This window comes from Schizosaccharomyces cryophilus, assembly GCF_000004155.1.
Source record: "Schizosaccharomyces cryophilus OY26 unplaced genomic scaffold supercont4.3, whole genome shotgun sequence".
NCBI lineage: Eukaryota > Fungi > Ascomycota > Schizosaccharomycetes > Schizosaccharomycetales > Schizosaccharomycetaceae > Schizosaccharomyces > Schizosaccharomyces cryophilus.
Genome location: NW_013185626.1, coordinates 33,055 through 59,040, shown reverse-complemented (window position 1 = coordinate 59,040; position 25,986 = coordinate 33,055). Strand labels below are relative to the sequence as shown.

Below are 25,986 nucleotides of genomic sequence, written 5' to 3'. Positions count from 1 at the left end.
AAAAGACCGCCGTATTTTACAGAAACTATTAATCGAAACCCTTATTGTCAAAAAACCCTAAAAAATTCAAAGATATAAGTTATGCTTTATGCTTTTTGAATAAACATTCAATCTTTCTTTTGGAAAAATGAACCGAATAGAGGAGGAAGACTCAACGAGTCTTCAATTATATTTAATTCCGCTTTATTTGAATCAAGTACATCAGCAGAACGAGCATCTGGTGCATTACTTTGTGAGTCTTTTTTTTTCTCTTTATTTGATGAATCATCCAAAGTGGGAATTGGCGTTTGCTTGGGGCTTCTTGAAGATTCTCCATCTGAAGAAGCTGAATCTGATGTTTCACCATTACTTTCTTTGTCGTTGTTATCGGAAGAAGACTCACTATCTGAGCTTTCACTACCTTCCTCCTCTTCTTCTTCTTCTTCTTCAGAAGATGTTTCGTAATCAGAAAGTGTGATGACAGAAGCATCACTAGGAAGAACATGAACCGTTGGAAACTCAAAAATCTCTATTTGTTGCAATACAGATGATAATGGTATGAAAGGTGGTATTCTTTTGTAAACATCACCGCGAGAAACCGATCGCCTCGCCTTCATGACCCATTGCGGATGGTTTTCCAGCTGAAACTTTGAGAGATCCACAGATAATTTATCTTTTTGTTCTTGAAGGAAACTATCCCATAGTTTATCAATAGAGTTCATCTCACTATTATGATGCGTCAAGCAAACAGCAATTGGAGATCCCTGAATGGAAGTATCATGGAGTTGCCATTCGATGGTCCAAACTACATGCCTTCTTTTTCTATCAAAATGCGTTTTATTATCCTTTCTTTTTTTTGTTGAAGCAGGTGCTAGATGAATGTTAATTCCTGTCTTTTCGATCGTCCGTTTTAGCTGTGCCCGATTTCGATCTGCACGGTGAATAGAGGTAGTTTCATCTTTCTCCTTCTTTTCTATAACCTTTTCCAAACCGGAAAGAAAATTATAATCAGAATTTAAGTGGCTGACAAGTTGGTTTTTAGGAATAAACTTTGTGGGGTCTCTTTTGCCTGAACAATTTGTCTGCTCTTTATGTATTTTATTGCAATTTAAAGAGCAATAGCAAGATTCACATCCAGGACATCTATACTTGCTAATACTTACTCTGCAGACAGAGCAAATTTTGGATCGCCCTTCTGACATGCTCAAAGGTAGAAAGGACTAAATGGGTACAGGCAAGTGTTTACCACAAGGACTCTTGATGAGCTGAAAAGAAACATATCAAAGAATCATGAAATAAACGAAATTATAAAATTGAATGTTAGCGTTAAAGACACGCTCGCATACTTTGAAGTGATCCTACAAAGAAACAGGTATTTTCTACTTGAAACAACTAAGAAGACATGGTTTTTTGAAATTGATATGTATATTATCATATCAATTGTAATAAGACATGTTACTGATATATAAAACTGAGCCTGAAATGGGGTTTCTATTGCATATTTACAAAGGATACGAACGATGAAAGAAAATTAAGTTGTTGACTTTGCAATGAGACAAAAGAAAAAAAAAAGAATAAAAAAAATTCCTGAAAACTTCCTTTACTTCCTTTTCATAAACCAGAAACTTCGTTTTTTTACTCTTTGATTTGTTTATTTACTTCATCCTAGCGTTCAAACAATGTAAGCAAACGCTGAAATGAAGCTTATTAAATGAAGTAGTGAGCCGAAAGTTGCACAATAAAAAAAATAAAAACAAGAAGAATAGAGGTCTTAAATTAAAAGCAAAGTTAGGCTCTGTTCTGTACTATGGCTGATCCTGAATAAACCCTTTGAAATGATATACCAATTTTGTTGTCTTTTCTTTTGTTCATTTTCATTTCTGATCTTTTTTTTTGTTTCATTCTTCTGGATACTTCTTAAAAGGCTGTAACTACTCAACATATTGTTTCGAACGTAAGAAATATCAAGTAACCTACTACCCACTACGCATATATTAAAATTGATTTGAAGACGAACAACATGATTGCAAAGTTATCAAAATGTTTCGTTTTTATTCTTTTTTTAAAAACAGTGCTTGCTGGATGGATTGAAAAACATATGAAAGAAGAGCATCATATCGATAAATTTACAGACGAATCCTTTTTTCGTCTGCATGATTTAGCAAACAAAGGATACTGGACTGATCGGGATATTCTTAATATTTACGGTGTTTTTGAAAATGATGATGTTCCTTTCTCCAAGAAAAATGAAATTTTGGTAGATATTTTAAAAAAAGTTGATGCTTCACAAAATCGAATTGTCACTTTGGACGAATTTTTGAACTTTCGTAAACAAGGAGGAGAATTTACTGATTTTGGTTTCCCAGGACATCATGGAGATGAAGAAGAAGAATTCGAAATGCATCATGTGGAAAAGTATCATCCTGCCGGACTTGACGAACCTGACGAAAACTGGAACCATCCTGAAGATATTGAACATTTTCAAAAACATGATGAGCTATTTCACGGGGAGAAGCGTCCCGAAGAGAGACGTAAACATTATTTAAAGCCAAACAACATTCCAACCAAGTTCCGCCGAGTGACCATTCAAATGTAAAAGAACCAAGCATTGATTCGATTTCCGACATAGAAGGTACCAGTTCAATTTCTTTTTTTTTTTTTTTTTTTTTTTTTATTCTTTTGCATATCCTGATTCTGCAACTTACAAGTCATTGCACCATGCGGATAACATAAGTTTTGGGTCCTATTATTTATATTAAGAATCTAATATATGTAAATTCATTAACTTTACATTACTGTTGTCTTTAGATTTTTTTTCTATTGTTCCCTTCATTCACGTTTTTGCTAAGCTTTCAATCCTCGCAAGAGCTTCTTTCTTCAACATCATTAGCTCTCTTTGAGCGGACTTATATGTTTTCACTGCGAGTAAGGCTCGAGGAGTCTTTTGAAATGCTGCAAAGATTGCTTCATCATCAGAGAAAACAAAATTGCAAATACAAACTAATGCACGATGTTGGACACCAACGTTTTCATCCTTCAGCATACGAATAACAAATTCAAAGTTCGAATAAATGTCCATTATAGCTTTACAACCAGCTTCGCAACTACTAATTTGCACTAAAGTCCCACATGCTGCCAACTTTGTCGCTTCATCGTCAGCATCACTTAATGCCATGAGGATCTTCAGACGTGTCGCTTCGGATCCTGAACTGTTTTCGCCAATGAACTTAATTAAGCAATATGGAGAAAGTGACAGATTGTTGACAAGTTCAACAGTTGCTCTTTGGATTAATTCATGGTTACTAATTAATAAGTTGTCGATGGCAGCCCATGATTTCAAAGTAATAGCTTGGCGACTATTTTCGTCCATGGATGCTAAATTTGTTAGTGCCAATAAAGATTCAAATTTTGCTAATAAAATAGGATATTCGTTGTCCGTTTCTTCACTAACAAGAAGTACTTTTGATATAGGATCAATTGCTCGATTAGACGGTAAAGAGCCAGTAAATACACTTTGAGGCGCTGTACTGATGAGAATCTTTGCTAAAGCATGACCTGCATTAAAATTTGACCTTTCTGTAAAATAAGGCTTAGTTAAAAACTTTATAGCACCATATTGCACAAGTTCGGATCGATTTTTTTGGACACTCGCGATATGTACTAGAATTTTTGAAATAAACTCATTCAAAGAGGGATGGGTATGAGATAATGAATATAATTTTTGTAAAACCTGAAGACGGAGTATTACTTGTATTCTATTTTCAGTTGGTCCTTGCTCATCTTCGGGGGAAGCAGTGTAAGATGAATCTGCTTCAGCCATTGTACGCAAACGTTGCAACTCTTGCTCATTTTCTGCTTTTTGGACTTTAAATCTGCAAAGATTGTAAAGTATAACAGCTGAAGAGTTAACCTCAGTTAAGGATGAGTTTATGTTTAAGCCATCTATCAGTTGTTTTAAGACGTTCGAATAGTCCATAACCAATTTTTTCACGGAGCCCAAAGTAGACGTAAGTCGCAGCACTTCTAAAAGAAGCGAGTCATAGACACCACATTCGAGAAAATCTCGAACTCGAGGTACTATACTTTTAGGATCATATTGAATAGCCAGTTTGATGCGAACCATCTTAGCCGTTCTTGAATGAACTTGTTCCTCTAAAAGATCAGCACAGTCTTTATGAATGACTGCTCTGCATGACTTGAAGTTGCAAATTGTATTTAGAAGATAAAGCCACTCTTCTAGACAACTATGTCTCTCAGCTAGTTCAGTCCATTCAACACAAAAATCTTTATTAATAATTTCTGGATGCCTCGGAAGACATAAAAGGAACAGTGAGTTCATTCTCTTGAGCGAAAGACGGACAAACTCGTGTGTTCTAGCCAACAATAAACATTCTTTCGTAAGATCGTACACAAGATCTTCTGGGTTTTCTTGAAGTATAATGGCGCTTAAAAGGTCATAAAATTCTGAAAGGAGGAATAATCTTTTCAATGAGGAAGAATGACAAAGTAACTGTACTAACTGAGAACGATTGTCATAGTTTTGGCAAAGCCGGGCAAGCTCAAATGCAGCAGAGAATGAGCATACTGATAGAAACTTGGAAAAAAGTAATTCTTTGGAAGAATATTGAATTGTTTCCCAGGTTCGAAAAAACAGCTGAACACCAAGAGGAGATTGGAAGAAAAATACAACAGGGAAATCGTGTAAATTAATGGTTGTAGAATTGCAATACGATACAAATTGAGAGCTATAGTATTGGACCCATATTGTCAGCTTTGGAAGAAGTGTGGAGCCAAAAACTTTTTGTGCTATAGGATGTAATTCAGAAGGAATAGACTTTTGTGAGCATAAAGCACATGAAAAGCAGTCAGTCAAGGAACAGAGATATCTCCATTCATCATAGCTTGTTTGTTCTGGATTTAACAATGCAATTGTCGTTGCAAGAGGTGAATCTAGGATCAGCTTAACAATGAGACATTGTGCAGTAGTACTTGTTAAACGGGAAGAATCAATATTTTGTAGCTGTTTCAAAAGCCGAATTTGTCTTTGAGTTGCCATTCAAACCAAATAGAAACCACCTTGTATGGAAGAATCAACAACCTGAGGAATGGAAACGGTGAACGAAAACGATGCCTATGTTTTAGCGTTACTTGTTATATTTATATACAAATGAACTAAGGAAAACTGATCTAATTGAAAGGTACTTGCCAGTCAGCATCGCTCTACAAAGATAGTGAAAAGACTACTAATACTGTACAAAATACTATTAAAAGAGAGGTATACAATTTAATGGATGCAGGAGCAATTACTTTATTTTAATCAGCCTAACCAATTTAAGCCTTGAGGGCGTACTTGCGGAGAGGGAAGTAGCGATCCTTCTTGACTTGCTTAAGGGTCTTACGGCTCTTCTCATAAGGAGTAAGAGCGCGACGGATAGCACGAGTCTTCTTTTGACGAAGATCAAGAGGAAGGTACTTCTTGTTCTTGTAGGCCTCACGAACGGCAAGACGGTTGGATTGGTTGATAACAGTCAAGATACGAGCAATGTCCTTACGAGTGGTCTTGCTACAAAGAGGTTAGTTATCAAATATGTTCTGGAGACTTATAAGCCCGAAACGAAAAAGTAGCCACGATTGAGTGCCCGTACTCACTTCCGAATGAAGATTTCTTTCTATCTTCTCGGTTTCATTTTCAAGAGGACTTCAATGTACAAGACACAAAAGCAATTTGTTTATGTATACAAATTGCTTTCAATCATTCCCAATCCTAATTTCTTCGGGCTTTTTCAAACTTACATCTTGGATAACTTGGAACCAGAACCACCGGCAATCTTTTGCACGCGGAGAGAGGCGAGCTCTTGACGGAGCTCTTGCAATTGCTCACCCAATTTCTCTTGAGATTGCTTACGAAGTTCAAAGGTCTTTAATGCCATCTCGTCGTTCGTCGTTGGTCAAGAGTAAACTAGTTGTGCGCTGAACTGTGCACCCACTTTTTCAGGGAAAAAAGCAGTCACGTGGTCTTACCCTAAACAGACCGAGGGTTGAGTCACCCGTGACTGCTTTTCATGAGTAAGTAATCCACAACAAAACTAGAACTTGCTGAGTGCCGTGCATACGAAAAAAATCCAAAAGAATACAGGATGGGCCGCGACCTTTACAAGGACGAAACTTTAGCTATTCCTAAGGGAGTTAGCGTCGATATTAAAGCTCGCGCAGTTACTGTGACTGGTCCTCGCGGTGTTTTGAAACAGAGCTTGCGCCATATTGACTTAGAGATCAAGAAGCAAGGTAATGTTATCAAATTTATTGTCTGGCACGGTTCTCGTTTGCACAATGCTTGCCTCCGTACCGTTCATTCCATCATCAATAACATGATCGTTGGTGTTACACAAGGCTTCCGCTACAAGATGCGTCTTGTTTACGCACACTTTCCCATCAACATCAACTTGTCCGAAAACGGTGGTGTTGTTGAGATCCGTAACTTCTTGGGTGAACGTATTACTCGTGTCATCAAGTGTTTGCCCGGTGTTACCGTTTCCATGTCCGCTAACGTCAAGGATGAATTGATCATCGAGGGCAACTCTTTGGAAAATGTCTCACAATCTGCTGCCAACATCAAGCAAATCTGCAATGTCCGTAACAAGGATATTCGTAAGTTCTTGGATGGTATCTATGTCTCTGAGCGCGGCAACATTACCGAGTTGGAATAAACTTAATACAGAATGAATGAAAATGGTTTTGTTGGCATCCTGCCTATTGTCTTCATGGTAAATCTGTAGAATTCATTAAATAAGCTTCAGTATTAACAAAGGTGGAAGTCAGTCATCGAATTCCTGAGAAAACTCAGGCTCTCGACAACTTAACGTTACACATGGGTTGCTTTCTTTGGTGTTATATTCTGGCAAACTCAGCTTCTGGCTAGTTTGAAGAACGATATTGAGAAGCGCGTTTTATACACCCAAAATATACCGTAGTTACAATTGTCAAGGTTTTTTTTCAATGAATATTCAACCCTTATTATTTCTTTAGGTCCCTCTTTAATATTATGTGAGAAGTAATATTAGTATTGTGTTGTTTTCTTCTAGCAACTACCGTTTTCATAGATTATTCATATATCATTCATTTAAAGGGATCGGAGCTGGTTTAATTTGAACTTCTAGAAATTCTGAAAAGGCTTTGTATATCAATAGCTCTTCCGGTAGATTTCGTTGTCATTCTCCCGCGAGTCTTACTAACAGCTTGGTAACTCCTAGATTGGGCTTCCTTCTCTTCCTTGTTTTCCCTCTTATTTATCGTTTACTTTGTTTATTGTTTCTTTCCTGTTGAAATTTTATAAACTCTTTTAGTAGCTATACATATGTTGTCCACGCTTTGCATAGCTGGTGTAATTGCGCTGTTGGCAGTTCATCGAGAACTTCGTCGTTTTGTATGTCATGCCCTAGGGCGACATCTTCTGCAGCGTGTAGCAAAACGTAAAGCCGACGTATATGAAAAATTGGGTGTTGTGCCTAAATTTGCTCGTACTGTTGGATTTTTCCATCCTTATTGCAATGCCGGAGGAGGCGGAGAGCGTGTATTATGGACGGCTGTAAAGTCTGTCCAAACAGATTTTCCTAATGTCATTTCCCTTATCTACACTGGAGACCCTGTTTCTTCAGAAGAGGCGCTTCGGAGGGTAAAAACAACATTCGAAATCGATTTGGATTCTTCAAAAGTGATCTTTGTTCCCTTAAAGCTTCGGTTTCTTGTTTCTCCAACCGTTTGGCCTCGTTTTACTTTGCTTGGACAATCCGTGGGTAGTATGATTTTGGGATTTGAAGCAATTTGCCGGTTTGCTCCAGATATTTTCATTGATACGATGGGTTACGCTTTTACTTTTGTAATCGTTAAAGGATTTCTTAATATTCCTGTTGGTGCTTACGTTCATTATCCGACAATTTCTAGTGATATGTTGAAGTCTCTGAAGAAGGTTTCCATTGTTAGTAAAGTCAAGGGTGCTTATTGGAGATGGTTTGCTAAAATATATAGTCAAGCAGGTCGTCATGCGGATTTCGTAATGACTAATTCTTCTTGGACGCAAAATCATATTGCTTCCTTATGGGGTAAGGACATCAACTTATCTGTGGTGTTTCCACCCTGCAATACTTCAGAACTTGAAAAGGTTGATATTATTCGTTCGCGTGAACCTAACATACTTTATCTTGCTCAGTATCGACCTGAGAAGAATCATAAAGAATTACTTCACAGTTTTGCCCTTTATATAGGAAAACACCCTGATTCTCCTGCAAAGCTATTACTCGTTGGCAGTGTCCGTAACGAAATAGATATGAAGCTAGTAGAATCTTTGAAACAACTTGCTGGAGAATTGAAGATATTGGACAAGGTTGAATTTATTGTCGATGCTCCATGGCCTAAAGTTGTAGAGTATCTCGGGACCTGCTCGATAGGAGTTAACTATATGTGGAACGAACATTTTGGTATTGGTGTTGTTGAATACATGGCAGCTGGTCTGATCCCTGTTGTTAACAACTCGGGTGGACCAAAGTTTGACATTGTGATCCCTTGGATAGGAAAACCCACAGGATTTCATGCCACTACCATTGGTGAATATGCAGAAGCTTACCATAAAGCTTTGACCCTTAGTCCTCAAGAACAACAGGAGATGCGAGTTAATGCACGATCTGCTTGTGCTCGATTTGGAGAACATGTGTTTATGCGTGATTTCGGTGACGTATTTGCTAAGCTTTTACGAGAGGTTTATGCAAAAGATTAAGCTTCAGTTGTTTTTTCTTTGGGGCATGTATACGTTTTACACTATCTATAATTTAAAGCCGTTTTGAAATCTTGCTCTCTTATCTAATCCTAATGGGCTTTATGCCTTTTCTTCTGTGTATAAGCTTTCCGATGATCTTTTGATTGTTTTGGATATGCGACACTCATTAATAATGAATAATTATTTATACTTTTAACTGTCTTAACCACTTGGCCATGATCCTTTCTTCGGACCAAGTGCTTTCGTTTTTTGTTTCTATCTATCTTTTTTTGCTTTCTTTGTTTGCGCCTCTCCGGCTTAATTTCTTTTGTGCTAATTAACTGTTTGTTAAGGAACATATATGTCTGTTTGGTCTAAGCGTATAGCGGTAATGTATAGTGCGAAAAGGAAGTGTACACAAGAGACCAGTTTATTTCTTGATAATACTATACAGTTAGATTGTGGTTTACTTAGAACACGAAAAAAAAAAAAAAACTGAAGAGGTTTCCGTTAAAATATAAATCTTAAAATTATGACATTTATAATATAGGTTTTCCCTTCTAATTGCAACGCTACCAAAATGAATTCTAGGTGAAAGTTAGGGCAAGCAAAGAGTCTATAAAATTAAATTTATAAAGCTGTAGTGTTATTTTTCGACAGACTTGAAGTGAATACAAGTAATGAATTTTTGACAAGTAGAGTATAAGTAAACGAGATAGAAACAACTAGAAAAGGGTGAAGAGATCATCAGTTTAAAATAACCCACGAAGTTCTGTGTTATCGAGCAAAAGGCTTGAGAATGCGCTTCTCTTACAATTCTTTTAACTTCTTTAGTAAGAAATATAGCATACATTTTTATTATCCGAATTGATGGTTTGAATGTATAGCGCGGCTGTATTGCCAATACTTCATCTGTTTACTTTGAAAACTTGTGAAGAGCAAAGGAAATCAAATCAAAGCTGGCAGCATAGCTGTTTTGAGTCGTTCATATTTTAAGTTTATTTGCTGTTTAGACATTTGATAGAAACGAACTAGCTAGAAACAAAGTATTTTCAGAAGAAATTCAGCATTCCATTCTTTTTTGTTTACATTTTATCTATAGAGTGATATCATAGTATACTTCCACCGTTTCTTCTGTTGCGTTATTCTACATTTACGCGACGCCTTGTTTTAAAAAATACGCCCATTGGTACCAACGACCTTTTTGAAGAGAACATCTGTAAGAGTCTTCTAAAGGAAGAATCTGAATCTGAATATATTTTTATTTGCTATAATGCCTGTAAGTGCCTTTCCTTATCCTTTGTTAGACCTTCTTTTTCATAAATGAATTCTCACTAATTATAAACGTAGGCCGTTCAAACTCCATCTCAGCGTCGTGCAAATGCTCAATTTCAAAAAAATGTTACTCGACGCGTAAAAACAAACTCAAAAGACCACAGCGTTGCTAAGCATCCCCCCAGCATGGTTCCCCGTAATATAGCCCGTATGTGTTTCCGCTAGTTTGCTCAAGCTTCATCTAGTAACCAATTCATTTTAGTTTTCTTTTTAGTTCTTATGTGCGGCGGTGCCTTCTTGACGCTCTTACGAATTTTTTTCTAAAGACTTAAAGTTTACGTTCGTTTTATGCACTCATCATGTACTATTTTCTAGGCAATGAAAATAGATTCCCATTTATAAATTCTTGATTCTATTCGTCTCCGCTTGTTTCTTGAATACCTTGACTTTCCTTGAAATTCTACCTGATATGGATTAGCAACAAGATGGGAAGAGCTCTCAACATACTTTGCGAGGTTATACCCTCTATTGGTTGAGAAGGTGAAGGAACGAGGATTACTTCCTCTGTCTAGTTTCATCGAATAGGTACATGTAAGTTCTTTACATTGAAATTTCCAAACTTTCAATCGTGATATGAAATAAAGCTATAGACATTTAACAAAAAAAAGATTACTATTATACATCTCATGGTTCCATAGAAAAATACCCAATTTCATCCATGTTTGAGACTCAATCCAAGTATAGAATCAAGTTGAAGCTAACCAAATTCATTACTTTCCACTAAGACGTTCTTGATAGGCATTCCATCCTGCTTGTTTGTAACGTTGGGCTTCGACCACGGGGTCCCGACCAGCTCCATAAATTCCACGGCCAACAATGATAATATCGCTGCCACAATTCACTATAACTTCATGAGGTGTACGATATTGTTGACCCAAACCATCGCCCTTTACATCCAATCCAATACCAGGAGACATTGTAATAAAGTCATGCTGAAGGTTGGGGAAACGACGACCAGCAATGAAGCCGATGCAAAAATCATTATGCTTTTCTGCCCATTCTAAAGTGGTTTGAGTGTAGGATCCAGTGGCCAAGCTCCCCTTGGAAGACATTTCTGCCAAGAGGAGCAAACCGCGACCAAGAGGTAAGCCAACTTCTTTCAAACCCTGAACAATGCCTTCTCCAGGAACGGTATGACAGTTGGTAATGTGAGCCCAAGAAGCAATTTTGTAAACACCAGAAGAGTACTGAAGTTTGACTGTATTTCCAATATCGGCAAATTTACGGTCTTCAAAGATATAGAATCGATGTTTCTCAGAAAGAGCAGTTAATTGTTGAATAAAATCTTGGTCAAAATCTTCAATGACATCCACATGGGTCTTGATGACACATACAAAAGGACCAATTTTATCTACGAGAGCAAGGATGTCAGCCTTATTTGTCAAGTCGACGGCAACGGACAAATTCGTCTGTTTTTCCTCCATTAAAGCAAGTAATGCCTTTGCAAGCGGGTTCTTTAACCCATTTGCTCTTTGTGAAAACTTATGATTGAGTCTAGCGTCCATTTTGCATACGTCTTCAAAAATGTGTTCTCTTTGGGGTAGCTGGAATTATCAAATCGTACACAAGATTGGAAGCAAAGGAAGAAAATGAATTCATAGAAAAGGAGGAAAAAAAATCAAATCTTTAAGGTGAAAAATACAAAAAAGGAAACGTCTACTGAAGATTTGGTAGACTGGGTTACTGTTCAATAGAAAATCTCATTTTAACATACTACTATTCTATGGAAGGACAAATTTTCCATCTACAGTAAAAAAACGAAAAATAAGGCATGTATCTTTACGTTTAAATCCATCCTCCCACGGATGAAGGAAGGGAGATGCTGAATAAAGATAGAAAACATTCGACATGCCAAGCAACCCAGCTGTCTTGTAAAAAGCAGATTATACACACATGCTTCCGACAAGAAAGCGGATACGATGTTATGTCGAGTTTCCTTTCGCTTTTCGACAAGGGTGGATGGGACGACAATCATTTTGTCTCAGCAAGAACTGGGCGTTTGTCTCCTCAATCCATGTGTCGTACAAGAAGGAAGCCATATAGAGGAAGATTTAATAAAGCGTCTTTTGTTTTTATATTTGTTTAATCAGCAACGGTATGCGATTTTTGGTGCTGCTCAACACGGGAAAGTAAATCCAAATAAGAACCGGAAGTTTCTAACCCATTTCTTTCACAATACAAAATCAATTGACGCTTGGACCAGGATTTTAAATGAGGTGGTCTTGTGGAGGGGGAAAAAGCAACGACAAGAGAAGACACGGCTATGATACCAGCAAAGGTAAGCGTCAATGCCTTGGAAACTTTCATGATGCAGAGTAAAAGATCCATAAACAACAAAGAAATGACAAGAACAGGAAGGACTCTAGAGAAAATCAGAAATTCCAAAACAATCCGTTTTCTTTTGGTAGTTGGATGATATTAGCTTACAAAAGGAAATCACATATAAAAGAAATAAAAATATGGAATTAGTGGCTATCCTATTTGACTTCAATTAAACTCGTTACATGGAAACATACATGCTCTGTGTGAATGAGTAATGTGTGTGTGTCGCCTTTAATGGGGAGTGACAAAAGAAAGGCGAAAGGCTTGTGTGAAGGACAAGTATAACACTTTCAACGTTTTTCAACATCTTGTTCAATTGAATGGCATAAATTAAAAAAAATAACTTAAAAGCAAAGAGAAATAAGCAGGATCTGATGGTTTGGTCCTTTTACAAGAAACGGCTCTCGTGGATACAAACTATGCTGTAACCCAACTTGATTAAACCCAAATGGATCTTTTCTGCTAAATAACCCCATCTCCTCTTACGAAATCAAAGACAAAGCAATAAACCAACACCACTAACAGTGAAAATGGATTTCTAAACAGTATCATATTACGATTACCTTACACGACGATCTATCATATTAATCGGAAACACTAAGACAATTTTCATTCATTACATCTATTCGTCATCAATACATCATGACATGACACGGTGTTACCATGCATCAACGAGAGCATCTAGTTTCGTTCCTGAATGTATTGTTCATGCTCTTTTTCTTTGTAAATTCTGTTGTTTACGTTTTGATTTAGAGAGACTTGAGGACATTGTCAGCAGAAGTGACACCAACGTTAGTGACCTCATCTTCAACAAAAGATTTGGTAACCTTGCCATCCTCAACAACGGCGGCATAACGCTTAGAGCGAAGAGGTCCTAAAAGGCCGCTGGCGTCAAAGGTAGCATCGAAAGCCTTGGTGAATTGACCGTTCCAGTCAGCGAGGAAGTGAACCTTGCTTTGTTCACCGCCTTCAAAAGACTTCTTCCAGGCAGCAGTGCAGAAAACGTCATTGACAGCAACAATGTAAATACCGGCCACGCCCTTAGCTTCAAAGGCCTTTTCGTTGGCGACGTAGCCAGGGACATGAGAAGAGCAAGGAGGAGTGAAAGCGCCGGGGACACCGACAACGATAATCTTGCCTTGGCTAGGCAATTCAACGTTTTGGTTGGGCTTGTCTTCCCAGAGAGTAACTTTAGGTAAAGAAAATCCGACAGCGACCATTATTTATAATTCAAAAAAGTTCAAATATGTTTATTGTGTTGATTAAACATAGCTAGTCGTCTGCTTATATACCTTTTAAGACTTCAAAAGATATTCTTGACGTTTCTTTTCTGTGACGTAAAATCGCATCAACGAACGAGTTAGGAAAATGCCGTGCTTGTTCTCTGCTCTTCTTCCTCCATTGCTCATGCCTTTCACCAATCGATGATGCATGGGCTGCTTTTCCACTAGATTCATTCAAAATTTTTCACCAAGTATTGATCTGATAGGGTGACGGAGATTCGGTGGTTTCAAGGAAATAACGCATCCGTTTTTGAGGACGGTAAAAGGAATCACGACGTTAGTTCCACTCGCGTTGAGATTACATTCAAGGAACAAATATATTTTCTTATATCGTTGAAAGAAAAACAAAGACCGAACCCTTGCATAACGTAAATAAACAAAGGTTTACTGATGAGGACAGAGGGATTCCACTCCCTTGGAAACATGTCAACTAGAGCAAAAATCTAGATGGTAAAGGATAAAATTGTAAAGGAAAAGACTTTTCCAATTCGCTGAATTTTTTTGCGTCCAAGCGAATATGTCATTTTATGATTATATCAACGAAGCAGACGAAGCAATGAAAAGTAGATGAAGATGGATGGTTGAAAGACTCCAAGCTCTAAAATTTGTTGTACAGACATTGAATTCAAATTAGAAAACTTTACAATTTGACATTAGGAACCCCACTTATAAGTTTCTATTATTTTCCTGTTTCCTACCTACTACTGAAACAAGGGACGTAGAAAAATGAAAAGTTATCTAGTGTCAGTTAGGAACTGGCTATTTTGGTTGTTTTCACTCTGTTTCTTGCTTACAGTGAGCAATGCCCAATTATCTATCATTGTCAAGGACCCTAACAAAAAGAGTTTCATACGAGAGTAATCTGTGAAAAGGTGAACGTGCAAATGCACCCTTTGTATGCCAATTTTTTTTATTGGGGTGATGATAAACTGTCGCCATAAGTTTATTTAATGTAAAGAACCGGGAATGTACTTTAAGTCCCTTAGAAAGCATGGAAAATCTTTTTTCTTATTATTTACACTCTGAGACAGATGAACTTATAACTTCGGTTTACTTCCCATCGGATAAGCGAGAAGAGTGGACGGGTCCATTCGAGTGCAACAGAAGTTCTGTTATTAACGATATAGTGTCGACGTCGACGGGTAACGTTAGTTCTTACAGAATAAACGATTCGGGCTTTTATTGTGTGGCAACGAGGTCATTGACAAGCTTGGATTCAAACATTGATATTCATTTTTCGAAGTATAAATATGAATTTCAAAGAATAGAAGACCCAAAGACGAACAAGAACTATACCCCACTGGTTACTACTGTTATTTCTCTGCTATCAGCTGGTTACTGGATCTACGCACTCTCGTCCCAACCTGAGAAAGTACTACCTATTCAATATGGATTATTGCTGCTCATTATTAGCACGGCTATTAATCCCTCATTGTTTTCTTCGGAAAGTTGGAGATTAGAGCTTTATCGTTTTCTTCAAATCAGCTTTCGCATGTTTGTGCATCGTTTGCTCCTTTTTCTTGCCTCTTTTGGTTTTGGGGTTTGGCGACCTGTTCAACCCAAATTCATTATCAGTGTCGGTACTGGATTGGTTTTCCCATTTCTCTTTCGCATATTTCTTAGACTATATATGTTAGAAGGTCGTGATTATTATCATTATGAACCTCTGCTATTAGTTGATCAATGGTTAAATGAGTCTGCTTCCAGAATAATCTGGTTATTCGTCATTCTTTTGCTGTATAAAGAAAGGATCCAAACGAATTTTAAGTCTGAATACTCTGCGAAAGTTTGTAACCGTTCACTGACTTACTGCATTAGTATCTTCTCCATTGTCCCTCTCCTTTTTGATTTTAATGGTTTAATCATTGATATGCTTCCGTTTTATGAATATGTTAGCAAAGGCAGTCTAGTGCAGTGGCTGATTCGCTATTTTATTGAAGTCATCATTCCTTGTTATATTTGGAACCCCTTCCAAAATGAGTATGTTGTTTACCGAGAAAGCGTGGAACTTTGAAGTGAACCAGCGATATTTTGCTTTTGATCATCACAATCCTTCTTTTTTCCAAATTTACACATAATTAATAATTTTGCTAATATACTTACCTCACGCAGACTAATTTCAATGATAGTTCAGTATTATTTGTCTCTACTAAACTACAAAAACCGTCAACTTACATATTTTTTAAGCACGAAGATGTAATATATAAAACTAAAAACAGTGTATCTTTTATTTATTTTTTTTTATATATAACCTGTAAACCATAACCAAATCCTAATGAACCCCATGTATATAAATTTTGCTAAGTTTAGCGGCCTCTGCATTATTTTTTAAGGCTCCATGAACCTATAAATCATCAACCATGAATCGCCTGATTAAAGACTTCACATGTAAAAGAAGGATAGATGATACGTGTGTTATGCTCACGTCCCTTATTGTAACATGATTTTAATTAGCGGCCTCCTATGGATATGATAATAATTCTACTTCGTCAACGACACATGTTTAGAAATAGAAAACGCTTAGGCAAGAGAGCCTTCGTTAACTGCTTCAGCTTGGAAAATTGTACAAACCCGAAATCACAAACAACCCTTTCATTTCAATCGCGTCATATCCCGACAGCCATAGTGCTATGATGTATGCATCAAGTAAATGTTTGTAAATATTTTTTTACTTCCAAAAACTTTTTCCTAAGCCATATCTCAACATTAGCCAAAGGCTTATAAAGGACAGGATAATCACAATATTCTGTCAAACACGTAGATGACGAGTCATACTTAATGCAACTTCAGCTTCATAGAATTCCACAACGTTAGAGATTGTAAAAATGCAACAACAGATAACCCGATACAAAGACCTATGAAACCGACCGTCGTCATACTGTATATAGCACCACCACAGATTGCGCCTACGGTGTTGGAAAGCGACAATCCCACTTGAAAAAGTACACTGCTCAAAACATGATATTTAGGCTTCATCTGTTTGGAAGCTAATGAAACTAGCGGTGCTGAACCTATGCTAAATCCAAACATCATAATTGAAAAGAACACAAAGTATGCTTGAACAGGTATTCTGTGGAGAGCATCCAAAACAAGATGTAGAACAAGAGCTATAATTCCAATCATAAACCCAATTAGCATAATATGTCGGTCTTCTAACCATCGAGAGAGAAAAGTGCTCAAGAAGACAAACGGGGAAATTACCAATGCTGCCAATGAAATAAAATTACCAGATTGATAAGCATTATAATTGTAGAGATTATTCGCGTAAATGGGTATACTGGTTTGATAGCCAGAAATGTTAAAATAAGACACGAAAGCAGCTAGTCCCAAAAAAGACAGTAAATAAATATGTTTCAGTGACAATGGACCAGTGTTTTCCTCAACGTCAACAGGCTTTTCCAAAACTGTACGATCATCTTGCGGGTATACTTCTTTGTAAAAAATGACCAAAAAAACACCAAAAATAATCCATATATACATCATGAACCATGAGCCACCAGTGTATTGGTTCCAAACTCGATTTTCCAAATTTTTTGTACCTTTTGCTAAAATACCACCCAAAAATGGACCTGCCATAAAACCCAATGTTTGAGCTAGGATGTTTAAAGTAGCAAGAAACGTTCGCCGATTGGGTCCAACAAGTAACTTATCTGTTGTGTACTTTTTGTGATATAAAAACATGGTGAAACCTATACCATTCATCATACGGCCAATAAGGATCAAATAAAGCCAATTTGCTTGATCTGCCATACAATACAATAAGTGTCCGATGCTATGAGCGAAGACAGAGACCAACATTGGTCGATAATACAATGTATATCCCTTTGCAGACTTTGGTGTAGCAAGTTTTAGCATTGGATACAGCATCAATAACGAAATAAGAGTCGGAATCCCAACCACTAAACCAGAGAATGCATCCGTACCCCCAAGTTTTTCTGTATAAGACGGAGATGTTGGTAAAGCAACGCCAAAAGACATATCTGACATGATACTATTAACCAAAATTAAAGCGATAGACCGCTTAGGAGGAATCATATTTGCGTTGTCAATTTTTGAGTCATTGGATACATCAGCAAAACTAGGAGCCCCACTATTGTCCAACTCATTTGAAGAAATATAATATTCGTTTTTCTCTTTTATATCATGATTCGATTCATATTCTTCTCTGATAGACTCTATCTCGGGCCTCAATTCATTCAGGAATTCGGTAGGGCGATGCTCAATTCTGGATCTTCGACGACTGATCCCAAACGTCCCATCTTTTTGGTTTGGATTTTCCACTGGTAAAGACATCTTATCTATTCGTCTATGCTAATATTTTGGCTTTCCATAAGTGAAAATGAGCAAGAAAATTTCTGATCATAACATCGTTACTTGATGAATGTTACCCGCGTTTATTTATTTTCCCTTCTTTGTCGTTATAAAAAAATTTCAAAATTTCAAATTTGTAAATTCAATTGAATCATGAACACAGATTTAAAAAAAAAAAATTAAAAAATTAAAAAAATTAAAAAAAAAAGAAGAGATAGTTTGTATCGTGGAAAGATTCCTGAAATGGTATCAGTTTGATATTTTACAAACATAAAAGTATTCTCATACAGTTTCGTAATAACAAAAAATGTACTTTGAAATTGGAATGTAGTGAGGGCTGATTTTATTCATCATCATCATTATTATTGTTATTACAAGTATATACTTTCCTTATATTGTATGCTGTATAAAAATTTGAAACTCATAACATAAACATTATGAATTGCTTATATTCTCGGGCTTCATTCGTAAGGCAAGAAAGCTTGCTTCAGCAGTGACCTGCCTTAGCGCTCTTAATATACAACACAGGAATCAATGGCTATAATGAACATATTTCGTGTAAATAGACTATAGACTGGATGGCCAAATAGTGTAAACAGGTAGCATTGCGACTTTGTAATGTTGGTAAATAATCATAGTATCGTTCTATGCAAATCATTCGCCATGTCTTTTCCTGTATAACTCTTTATTTCTGACCAATATGTATTGATAGAATTAAATTTATCTAGTTAAAAGTATTAATTTATATATCTCTATGTAGAATAAAATGCAAAAATTTCATTATAAATTGAGATGCGCTCGCCACCGTTTTTATAGTCTGTGATTTCATATCTTCCAATCGTGACGCTTACAATTCCAATTGTTTACATTATGTAAACAATAGTTCAGAGTTACGTCTCCAATTTACGAGGTTATGTGCTTTATATATGGGCTGTTAACACGCATGATAAATTATTCAAGATTTTTAGTATCAATCCAATTCGGAGATGCTTGAAGAAGTTAAGAATTTAGTAGGAGGCGAAGGCCCGCCAGTGTACACAACTAGTACAGGATGTCCCATCTACAATCCACTAGCTAGTGCTCGTATTGGCAAGGGAGGTCCTGTCTTATTACAAGACTTTCATTTGATCGATGTATACCAGAAATTTGATCGTGAAAGAATTCCAGAGCGCGTCGTGCACGCAAAAGGTTCCGGTGCTTTTGGCCTTTTTGAGGTCACCAAGGATATAACAAAATACACCAAATTGAAGATGTTTAATAAAATAGGAAAGAAAACTCCTATGCTAGCAAGATTTTCCCAAGTTAGTGGTGAACAAGGTAGCCCCGACACTTTCCGTGATCCGCGAGGATTCGCTCTGAAATTCTATGCGGAAGATGGTATTTTCGACATGGTTGGAAATAATACCCCTGTTTTCTTCTTGCGAGATCCTGCCAAGTTTCCTGTGTTTATCCACTCACAAAAACGCAATCCTCAAACGTCCCTACGAGACAACACCGCCTATTGGGATTATCTATCTCAAAACGAAGAATCTATTCATCAGGTCATGATTCTTTTTTCCGATCTCGGTGGTACACCCTATGGCTATCGATTTATGGATGGCTTTTCTAGCCATACTTACAAATTTGTCAACGATAAAGGTGAGTTTCACTACTGCAAATGGCACTTCCTTTCCGACCAGGGAACAAAAGGTATGACTCATGAGGAGGCTACTGATATGATTGGATTAAATCAAGAATTTGCACGTCAGGATCTCTTCGAAGCAATCGATCGCGGCGACTATCCTAGCTGGACTCTTTACGTGCAGGTATTAACACCCGAAGAAGCCGAGAAATTCAGATATAACTCCTTTGACCTTACCAAGGTTTGGCCCCACAAAGATGTTCCTATGCAAGAAGTCGGTCGTTTCACTTTGAATCAAAACCCTCAAAACTTTTTCGCTGAAATTGAGCAAGCTGCTTTCTCTCCCTCTCATATGCTACCAGGTGTTGAAGTTTCTCCTGACCCTGTCTTGCAAGTTCGTACTTTCAGTTATCCCGATACACATCGCCATCGCTTAGGTGCCAACTTTGAGCAAATTCCTGTGAACAGTGCTAGATGCCCCGTTTTTAATTATTCTCGTGATGGTCCCATGAATGTCACTGACAACCAAGGCAGCATGCCAAACTATCCTTCTTCATTACAGCCCTTAGCAAAAGAGTATCATGAGCCCAATGAGAAGCATGAAAAATGGGTTGGTGAAGTCACTTACCACATGGATGAAATTACCGACGTCGATTTTGAGCAACCTAGAGCATTCTGGGAGAAGGTACTAGGAAAGCAACCGGGACAACAAGACAATTTTGTCAAAAACGTTGCTTTGCATTTGTCCAAAGCAATTCCCGTAGTACGTCAAAGACAGTATAAGGTATTTGAAAAAGTAGATCCTGAATTGGGAGCTCGAATCAAGGAGTCTACTGAAAAAGCTGCCGAAAAGCTTGCTGCAACCGAAAATAAAGTTATAAATGAAGGCAATAAACACATGTTCGAACCAGCAAATTAAATATGATACGAACAGTTACGATATTAATGACAAATAACGAATCTAGTTATTAATCAATGAGCTTAATTCATTATAAACCTTCACGTCTTGTAGAAACCTTTGATGACATTGCATTCGTATTGTTTCTTATTCAAATCACATTAGTCGATGAAATGACCCAAGCTGTGGTTACAATTAATTTAGCGAGAAATGCGATTTTAAAAATGACAATATAACTTCCAAAAATAACTTCAGCCTCACTCGTTTCGAAAATATCAAGCTATTAATTTTCCCAACAAAGGTTAAGCTGTTTCCAAAAAAAGCATAAGAAACAGAACGTAACACTTTGAACAATCCTAAATTGCTTTCACCCAGTGTTTTTACTCAAATCGATGTCCGTTGGATATATGTTTTTAGCATAGTTCTATACTTGATCATCTATTTGACTTAAAACACTTGAGAATCACAAAGGTCCTTTTCAACCAGAACGCTAAATGCCAAATCTTTCAGAGCATAGTAAACGTTAATAAGAATTACCATTGATCACCATAAAAAAAAGAACAGCGTTTTTGGAAAGCGAATTCAAAACAACCGGCTTACTGGAAGTTCAATCATATATGTATTTATAAGAAAATCAAAAGACCATTTCATCTTTCAATAGAAAGCCTGTAATTTAACCATAATCCATAATCTTGTTTGACGGGGTTTGTGCTCTAGAAAGTCTGATTGTTTAAATTCTGGCACGAGGTAAACTTCGCATTCGTTTTTAACGTAGGAAAATGGGGATAAGAATTAATTATTCTTTTTTTCTTTAATAGAATCAGGACTCTTCGTAAAAGACAAAATCTGATCATCTTGAGAGAGTGGATCGTTGGTACTCCAGGAATAGACGACTTCACCTTTGGTATTCGGTGACGGTTGCACTGGTGGTAAAGAGAGAAACCGAGTGTAAAGAAATGTATCAGCGATTAAAACTAAAATCGAAGAAATGCCGCACATAGCGACTCTCTATGAAACAGTTAGTATTCAAGTTGAACATTGCACAAAGAAACCACGCATATTACCTTTTCGACTTCAAAAGAAGAGGTACAGCACCAAACTGCAAAAGCACTTCCTATCACTGTGAAAAGAATGTTGATTATGGCACTTAATTGATTCTTTATTTTCTTGTTTTCCGCTTTTTCCTGAAGCTGACTATCGAAGGATACACCCGCCATAGATGGCAATAGCTGAATTCCGTCATATAGATTCTTTTCTCTTAGATCATCTAATTCCTTTTTCATCAATTCCTTCTGTCGAGCAACGGAATCATTTGGAAGAGGCGTACTAATTGACGACAATTGTATCCCTCGTAGAAATGGCTTAAAATCAATATCTTTTTTTACTTTTTTAAGTTTTAAAAGGCATTCTTTTAGCTCGTTCCCCTCAATGACCGAATCTTGCGCTTGTAATTCTCCCTTTTGCTGGTCAGTAAGCTTATATGTCACCATAGGATTGACTATTCCAGTCGTTGACTGTCTGTAGTGTATTAAATCAATTCGTTTCAATTGACTTTCCAATAATTAAAACAAAAATTCATCAATGTTCAAACAAAAGGAAAACTTTGGGATATTGATTATCTATTGTGGCAGAGAGAACCTCTGTCACACGTGTAATTCCAGGTCACCAAACATTTTCATCAGCATAAACGAAGGACAATGTTGTTTTTTTTTTCTTTGTTTTTTATTTAAAAAGCACAACGACTGTAATTTTGCTATCCAAGCTTTCGTGTAACGTCGGTATTCAAAAAAAATGGTTTACGAGATTTTGAGGTGGGTATAATACATACGAACATTATATATATATATAAGTATAATTTACTTTCTGTTTCGCTAGTTTTCAACAGTTTAAATTTTGGTGGACCGAATGTTATGTTTGTCTGCATCAAATAAAAACAAAAATGAACCCATTTTGCATAGATCTATGGCTGAAACACTAATAAAATAAGCTACTAAAACTACTAAAGTCTAATAAAGCAGCTACACAATCCAGAGCAATCGACGAACAAACTCTCTAAGGTTAAATTTCTTGTTCGAAAAAAATCGAGGAGCATATTAGAACACCACCTTGAACAGAAACCTCTAATTGAAAGAAAAAACCAGTCATACTTTATTTTTTTTTAAAACCTTTGGTAGTCTAATTTGGTATTCATTTTCACGAATTGATTTCTGTTGTTTATTAAGTCTTCCAGTTAAAATAGGGATACAAAACGCTTCTAGGATACTTGTCTGCAAGTCAAATACTGCATTACAAGCCTCGGTCCTAACCTTTTAGCGAAACTTTTAGGAATTGCGTAATAATTTTTAGTGGCCTTTGCTATTTCGTTTCTTTGTTCTCCAAAAGGGTTTTAAGTCCGAATGTTTCTTGCTTCTTCTGTATTATATTATATGTACTAGTCAAGTTAAGTACTCGGTGAAACAAAACATTACTGTCAACGCAAGTTTGACCATATGGAATCAAGATTAAGCTTCAGCATCATCACCTAAAACCTTTTGTATCTCAAAAGAAACCGTAATACACTATGGATATGTTTTACTAGCCTAAGGAGAATCTACTTCGGGAATGTTCAATAGCTGCTAGGCGTAACGTGAGGTTCTTGTTTACATTCTAATTAACTTTATGCATTCAACGAACGATATGCTCAATATTATTGGATTTCTATGACCCGTTGTTCTTCTTTCTGATATGGCAGGCTATTCGGTTAGTATCAATTTTCCGAGGATATAACGTCGCTATGGAAATAGGGAAAATGCCGTTGCGTAGTACTGAGTTTTTTCCGACTGTTATTCTTGTTCATCATTTTCTCTTACTCAACATGTTAAACATGCAAATTTTTGAATTATCAGAAGAGATTACGCTTGTTTCTCACTCAATCATTTCTTTCTAATATCTTCCTACCTTTACCTAAACTACACTTACGAAGATCATTCCGGGTACTAATAATCAATGAGACCCGGCAATAGTCCGGTTTATACGAACCCAATGATCCGGGCGAGTGTAGTTCTTCCTTTGCTTGCTTTAAAGTTCTGGATTGTGTCATCTTGTTTACGCTTATGTAAACATACAAGCCTCTTTTTACCCACTGTCAACGAGATTAAATTATTCCCGAAGCCTATAAAAGAAAGCTTTTTCTCTTTGGAGCGTGACTTTGTTCTTCACTCAACCGGCACATTTTACTGCACTGTACGGAACACCGGCTGATTTTGTCCTTGGGACGCTAAAAAATTGTCCTACTTTCTTTTTGTTATTTTCCTTTTTAAAGATACATGGGTTCTTTTTGTTGATTTTTTTTGATACTCTCATATTTTCAGCGAACAGTTCTTTTTAGTATTTTGCATTTCTTTTCCTTCTTTGCATCGTTTCTTCTTTTTTTTTTTTTGTTTTTGCATTCGCATTCCTTTTTTTATTATAGCATTGCATAGTTTTGATTCTCGTTTATTGTATATCCATTCATTTTGAAATCATTCATTCTCTTGTGCATTTCCGTCTGTGTTTATAATCATTTTTATAATGGGATTATTGCAGATTTCATTACTTGCTTTAGGTGTGCTCAGTAAGCTACACCAAGGATGGGCAAAATCCAGTGAAGAATGGCGAGACCGCGTCATCTATCAAGTTTTGACGGATCGGTTTGCCGTCAACGATACTTCAAACCCTGAGTGTGAAAAGGGTTCTAGCAAGTACTGCGGTGGTACTTGGAAAGGCATCCAATCTAAGCTAGATTATATTCAGGAAATGGGCTTTAACGCTATTTGGATGTCTCCTATTGATGAAAACGTTGAAGGAACATATGGAGAAGACGGTGAGGCTTATCACGGATACTGGAACAGTGATTTTACTCGTATAAATGAGCATTGGGGTTCCGAAGACGATTTAATTGATCTTATTAACGATATGCATAATCGTGATATGTGGGTTATGTTCGATGCCCTTGCCAACTCAATGGCCATTCCCGGACCCCCTGATAATATTACTTACTCTCATCTTCATCCTTTCAATTCATCTGAATACTTTCACCCCTTTTGCTGGATTGATTATGCTAGCACAAATGATTCTGATATCCAAGATTGCTGGAGTGGTGATAATGAAATCATACTTGCAGACTTAGATCTCGAGTCCGATGTAGTTTCTAAATATTTGAACGAGCATGTTCACGATGTCGTTCAACGTTATGGTATCGATGGTATCCGAGTGGACGCTATCAAGCAAATGAACCCCAACTTCTTTCCGGATTATCTCAAGGCTGCTGGTGTTTTTTCCGTTGGTGAGATGTTTTCGTACAACCCTAATATTTCCTGCTCTGTTCGTAATCAAATTGATAGCATTACTAGTTATCCAATTCGACAAGGCATCGAATTTGCTTTCAACAATACTGGTGCTGCATTCCAGTATCTTCATGAAATTGATACTCAGTTTCAGGAGGCTTGTTCCGGTCAAGATATGTCCATAGTAGCCAACTTTTTGGAAAACCATGATTTGCCCCGTTACCCTTATATTACAGATGATGCCTCGCAAAATAAAGGAGCCATTGTGTTTCTCTTACTTCATACTGGCATTCCTATAATATATTATGGACAAGAGCAACACCTGACTGGTGGTCCTGGTACCTCGGATAATCGTGAAGCTTTGTGGAATTACGGTTACAATAAGAACTCACCTATTTATCAATTAATTCGTTCAACCATCGCTCTGCGTAAGCAAGCTATGCACGACAACGATAAATGGACGACTACGAACCACGAATTTCTTGATTACGACTTACGTTATGCATTTGTTCAAAAGGGTGATGTTCTCGGTGTCTATACAAATTACGAGTCGAATACTGACAAAGTTGCTTACGATGTCGCTTCTAAATTCAAGGAAGGAACCAAGGTTCGCGAAGTTTTGAGCAATACAACAACTACCGTAGGTTCTTCGGGTACATTACACGTTACAGTAACCACTGGCATGCCTCAAGTTTATTATCCAGAGGCTAGCTTGAGTTCATTTGAAAACTTTATAGGGACTCCTACGAGCTACTATTCTTCTTCTGCATCATATCCGACGTCTTCATATCCCGGGTCACTTTCATTTACTGGTTCTTCCAGTTCCTCTTCTGCTCCTCCAAGTACTTTTTCTTCTGTTAATACGCATCACAGCACCTATACGAGCGGCTCTTCGACCTATACTAGCGATGTAGCAAGCACTGCTTATTCTACAAGCAAAGATAGTGGATCCAATGAGTCTAAGGGTTCTAGTACTAAACCTTTGTCTTGCATGATGGCCTTCACCTGCTTGTTAGCCGTTGTTTTGTTGATCTAATTTATTTTGGATTTCTATTAGCATAAACGAAGTTATATTATACCGTATCCTATGGGTCTCAGATGTTAATATTAATCTTGATGAAGATAGATATAAGAACTTGTAGTTGATTCTTAAGTGTTGTACATTTTCTGTATTTTGTATTGTC

The 25,986-nt window shown here is 37.0% G+C and overlaps 16 protein-coding genes across 16 annotated transcripts; 8 read left to right on the top strand and 8 right to left on the bottom strand.

Annotated features, from left to right (window-relative positions):
* Nucleotides 1–107: 107 nt before the first annotated feature.
* Nucleotides 108–1,181, bottom strand: SPOG_00026 (snoRNA biogenesis protein; the record flags this gene model as incomplete). The annotated part of the gene is made up of 2 exons (XM_013167533.1): nucleotides 108–1,061; nucleotides 1,143–1,181. The coding sequence occupies 2 exons, from the start codon at nucleotides 1,179–1,181 to the stop codon at nucleotides 108–110; spliced, it is 993 nt and encodes a 330-aa protein (XP_013022987.1).
* A 785-nt stretch (nucleotides 1,182–1,966) lies between these two features.
* SPOG_00024 (UCS-domain-containing protein Rng3) lies at nucleotides 1,967–5,122 on the bottom strand. The gene has a single exon (XM_013167531.1). It carries the CDS (start codon nucleotides 5,033–5,035, stop codon nucleotides 2,813–2,815), a length of 2,223 nt encoding a protein of 740 aa, XP_013022985.1. The 5' UTR covers nucleotides 5,036–5,122; the 3' UTR covers nucleotides 1,967–2,812.
* SPOG_00025 (uncharacterized protein) lies at nucleotides 2,020–3,765 on the top strand (the record flags this gene model as incomplete). Its single annotated transcript, XM_013167532.1, has 2 exons — nucleotides 2,020–2,026; nucleotides 2,052–3,765. The coding sequence occupies 2 exons, from the start codon at nucleotides 2,020–2,022 to the stop codon at nucleotides 2,573–2,575; spliced, it is 531 nt and encodes a 176-aa protein (XP_013022986.1). The 3' UTR covers nucleotides 2,576–3,765.
* A 104-nt stretch (nucleotides 5,123–5,226) lies between the features above and the next one.
* Nucleotides 5,227–5,994, bottom strand: SPOG_00023 (60S ribosomal protein L35). Its single transcript, XM_013167530.1, has 2 exons — nucleotides 5,773–5,994; nucleotides 5,227–5,542 (listed from the first exon to the last, which is right to left on the bottom strand). The coding sequence occupies exons 1-2, from the start codon at nucleotides 5,907–5,909 to the stop codon at nucleotides 5,311–5,313; spliced, it is 369 nt and encodes a 122-aa protein (XP_013022984.1). The 5' UTR covers nucleotides 5,910–5,994; the 3' UTR covers nucleotides 5,227–5,310.
* Nucleotides 5,995–6,054: 60 nt separating this feature from the next.
* Nucleotides 6,055–6,686, top strand: SPOG_00022 (60S ribosomal protein L9; the record flags this gene model as incomplete). The annotated part of the gene is made up of 1 exon (XM_013167529.1): nucleotides 6,055–6,686. The coding sequence occupies exon 1, from the start codon at nucleotides 6,117–6,119 to the stop codon at nucleotides 6,684–6,686; it is 570 nt and encodes a 189-aa protein (XP_013022983.1). The 5' UTR covers nucleotides 6,055–6,116.
* Nucleotides 6,687–7,009: 323 nt separating this feature from the next.
* Nucleotides 7,010–9,424, top strand: SPOG_00021 (alpha-1,2-mannosyltransferase Alg11). The gene has a single exon (XM_013167528.1). The coding sequence runs from the start codon at nucleotides 7,334–7,336 to the stop codon at nucleotides 8,747–8,749; it is 1,416 nt and encodes a 471-aa protein (XP_013022982.1). The 5' UTR covers nucleotides 7,010–7,333; the 3' UTR covers nucleotides 8,750–9,424.
* Nucleotides 9,425–9,886: 462 nt separating this feature from the next.
* Nucleotides 9,887–10,735, top strand: SPOG_00020 (uncharacterized protein). The gene is made up of 3 exons (XM_013167527.1): nucleotides 9,887–10,007; nucleotides 10,079–10,211; nucleotides 10,266–10,735. The coding sequence occupies exons 1-3, from the start codon at nucleotides 10,002–10,004 to the stop codon at nucleotides 10,325–10,327; spliced, it is 201 nt and encodes a 66-aa protein (XP_013022981.1). The 5' UTR covers nucleotides 9,887–10,001; the 3' UTR covers nucleotides 10,328–10,735.
* SPOG_00019 (orotidine 5'-phosphate decarboxylase Ura4) lies at nucleotides 9,977–11,734 on the bottom strand. The gene has a single exon (XM_013167526.1). It carries the CDS (start codon nucleotides 11,566–11,568, stop codon nucleotides 10,774–10,776), a length of 795 nt encoding a protein of 264 aa, XP_013022980.1. The 5' UTR covers nucleotides 11,569–11,734; the 3' UTR covers nucleotides 9,977–10,773.
* Nucleotides 10,776–15,855, top strand: SPOG_00016 (uncharacterized protein). Its single transcript, XM_013167523.1, has one exon. The coding sequence runs from the start codon at nucleotides 14,660–14,662 to the stop codon at nucleotides 15,680–15,682; it is 1,023 nt and encodes a 340-aa protein (XP_013022977.1). The 5' UTR covers nucleotides 10,776–14,659; the 3' UTR covers nucleotides 15,683–15,855.
* SPOG_00018 (uncharacterized protein) lies at nucleotides 11,739–12,583 on the bottom strand. Its single transcript, XM_013167525.1, has one exon. It carries the CDS (start codon nucleotides 12,389–12,391, stop codon nucleotides 12,146–12,148), a length of 246 nt encoding a protein of 81 aa, XP_013022979.1. The 5' UTR covers nucleotides 12,392–12,583; the 3' UTR covers nucleotides 11,739–12,145.
* On the bottom strand, nucleotides 12,917–13,702 carry SPOG_00017 (thioredoxin peroxidase). The gene has a single exon (XM_013167524.1). The coding sequence runs from the start codon at nucleotides 13,603–13,605 to the stop codon at nucleotides 13,135–13,137; it is 471 nt and encodes a 156-aa protein (XP_013022978.1). The 5' UTR covers nucleotides 13,606–13,702; the 3' UTR covers nucleotides 12,917–13,134.
* SPOG_00015 (membrane transporter) lies at nucleotides 15,855–17,992 on the bottom strand. The gene has a single exon (XM_013167522.1). The coding sequence runs from the start codon at nucleotides 17,959–17,961 to the stop codon at nucleotides 16,444–16,446; it is 1,518 nt and encodes a 505-aa protein (XP_013022976.1). The 5' UTR covers nucleotides 17,962–17,992; the 3' UTR covers nucleotides 15,855–16,443.
* Nucleotides 17,993–18,301: 309 nt separating this feature from the next.
* Nucleotides 18,302–22,300, bottom strand: SPOG_00013 (endoplasmic reticulum membrane protein). Its single transcript, XM_013167520.1, has 2 exons — nucleotides 21,563–22,300; nucleotides 18,302–21,506 (listed from the first exon to the last, which is right to left on the bottom strand). Exons 1-2 carry the CDS (start codon nucleotides 21,986–21,988, stop codon nucleotides 21,291–21,293), a joined length of 642 nt encoding a protein of 213 aa, XP_013022974.1. The 5' UTR covers nucleotides 21,989–22,300; the 3' UTR covers nucleotides 18,302–21,290.
* Nucleotides 18,812–20,547, top strand: SPOG_00014 (catalase). Its single transcript, XM_013167521.1, has one exon. It carries the CDS (start codon nucleotides 18,966–18,968, stop codon nucleotides 20,517–20,519), a length of 1,554 nt encoding a protein of 517 aa, XP_013022975.1. The 5' UTR covers nucleotides 18,812–18,965; the 3' UTR covers nucleotides 20,520–20,547.
* A 1,183-nt stretch (nucleotides 22,301–23,483) lies between the features above and the next one.
* On the top strand, nucleotides 23,484–23,738 carry SPOG_00012 (uncharacterized protein; the record flags this gene model as incomplete). The annotated part of the gene is made up of 1 exon (XM_013167519.1): nucleotides 23,484–23,738. The coding sequence occupies one exon, from the start codon at nucleotides 23,484–23,486 to the stop codon at nucleotides 23,736–23,738; it is 255 nt and encodes an 84-aa protein (XP_013022973.1).
* Nucleotides 23,739–23,803: 65 nt separating this feature from the next.
* SPOG_00011 (alpha-amylase) lies at nucleotides 23,804–25,838 on the top strand (the record flags this gene model as incomplete). Its single annotated transcript, XM_013167518.1, has 2 exons — nucleotides 23,804–23,807; nucleotides 24,082–25,838. 2 exons carry the CDS (start codon nucleotides 23,804–23,806, stop codon nucleotides 25,836–25,838), a joined length of 1,761 nt encoding a protein of 586 aa, XP_013022972.1.
* Between the last annotated feature and the right edge of the window lie 148 nt (nucleotides 25,839–25,986).

Bases quoted from the DNA above. Each gene is read 5' to 3' on its own strand.
- SPOG_00013 (XM_013167520.1), bottom strand. From the start codon at position 21,988: ATGGTGACATATAAGCTTACTGACCAGCAAAAGGGAGAATTACAAGCG. The intron at 21,507-21,562 runs GTAATATGCGTG...ACTGTTTCATAG, and splicing joins CTTCTTTTGAAGTCGAAAAG to AGAGTCGCTATGTGCGGCAT.
- SPOG_00023 (XM_013167530.1), bottom strand. From the start codon at position 5,909: ATGGCATTAAAGACCTTTGAACTTCGTAAGCAATCTCAAGAGAAATTG. The intron at 5,543-5,772 runs GTAAGTTTGAAA...ACCTCTTTGTAG, and splicing joins GGTTCCAAGTTATCCAAGAT to CAAGACCACTCGTAAGGACA.
- SPOG_00015 (XM_013167522.1), bottom strand. From the start codon at position 17,961: ATGTCTTTACCAGTGGAAAATCCAAACCAAAAAGATGGGACGTTTGGG.
- SPOG_00024 (XM_013167531.1), bottom strand. From the start codon at position 5,035: ATGGCAACTCAAAGACAAATTCGGCTTTTGAAACAGCTACAAAATATT.
- SPOG_00021 (XM_013167528.1), top strand. From the start codon at position 7,334: ATGTTGTCCACGCTTTGCATAGCTGGTGTAATTGCGCTGTTGGCAGTT.
- SPOG_00018 (XM_013167525.1), bottom strand. From the start codon at position 12,391: ATGGATCTTTTACTCTGCATCATGAAAGTTTCCAAGGCATTGACGCTT.
- SPOG_00017 (XM_013167524.1), bottom strand. From the start codon at position 13,605: ATGGTCGCTGTCGGATTTTCTTTACCTAAAGTTACTCTCTGGGAAGAC.
- SPOG_00019 (XM_013167526.1), bottom strand. From the start codon at position 11,568: ATGGACGCTAGACTCAATCATAAGTTTTCACAAAGAGCAAATGGGTTA.
- SPOG_00016 (XM_013167523.1), top strand. From the start codon at position 14,660: ATGGAAAATCTTTTTTCTTATTATTTACACTCTGAGACAGATGAACTT.
- SPOG_00014 (XM_013167521.1), top strand. From the start codon at position 18,966: ATGCTTGAAGAAGTTAAGAATTTAGTAGGAGGCGAAGGCCCGCCAGTG.
- SPOG_00020 (XM_013167527.1), top strand. The intron at 10,212-10,265 runs GTATGTGTTTCC...AATTCATTTTAG, and splicing joins GGTTCCCCGTAATATAGCCC to TTTTCTTTTTAGTTCTTATG.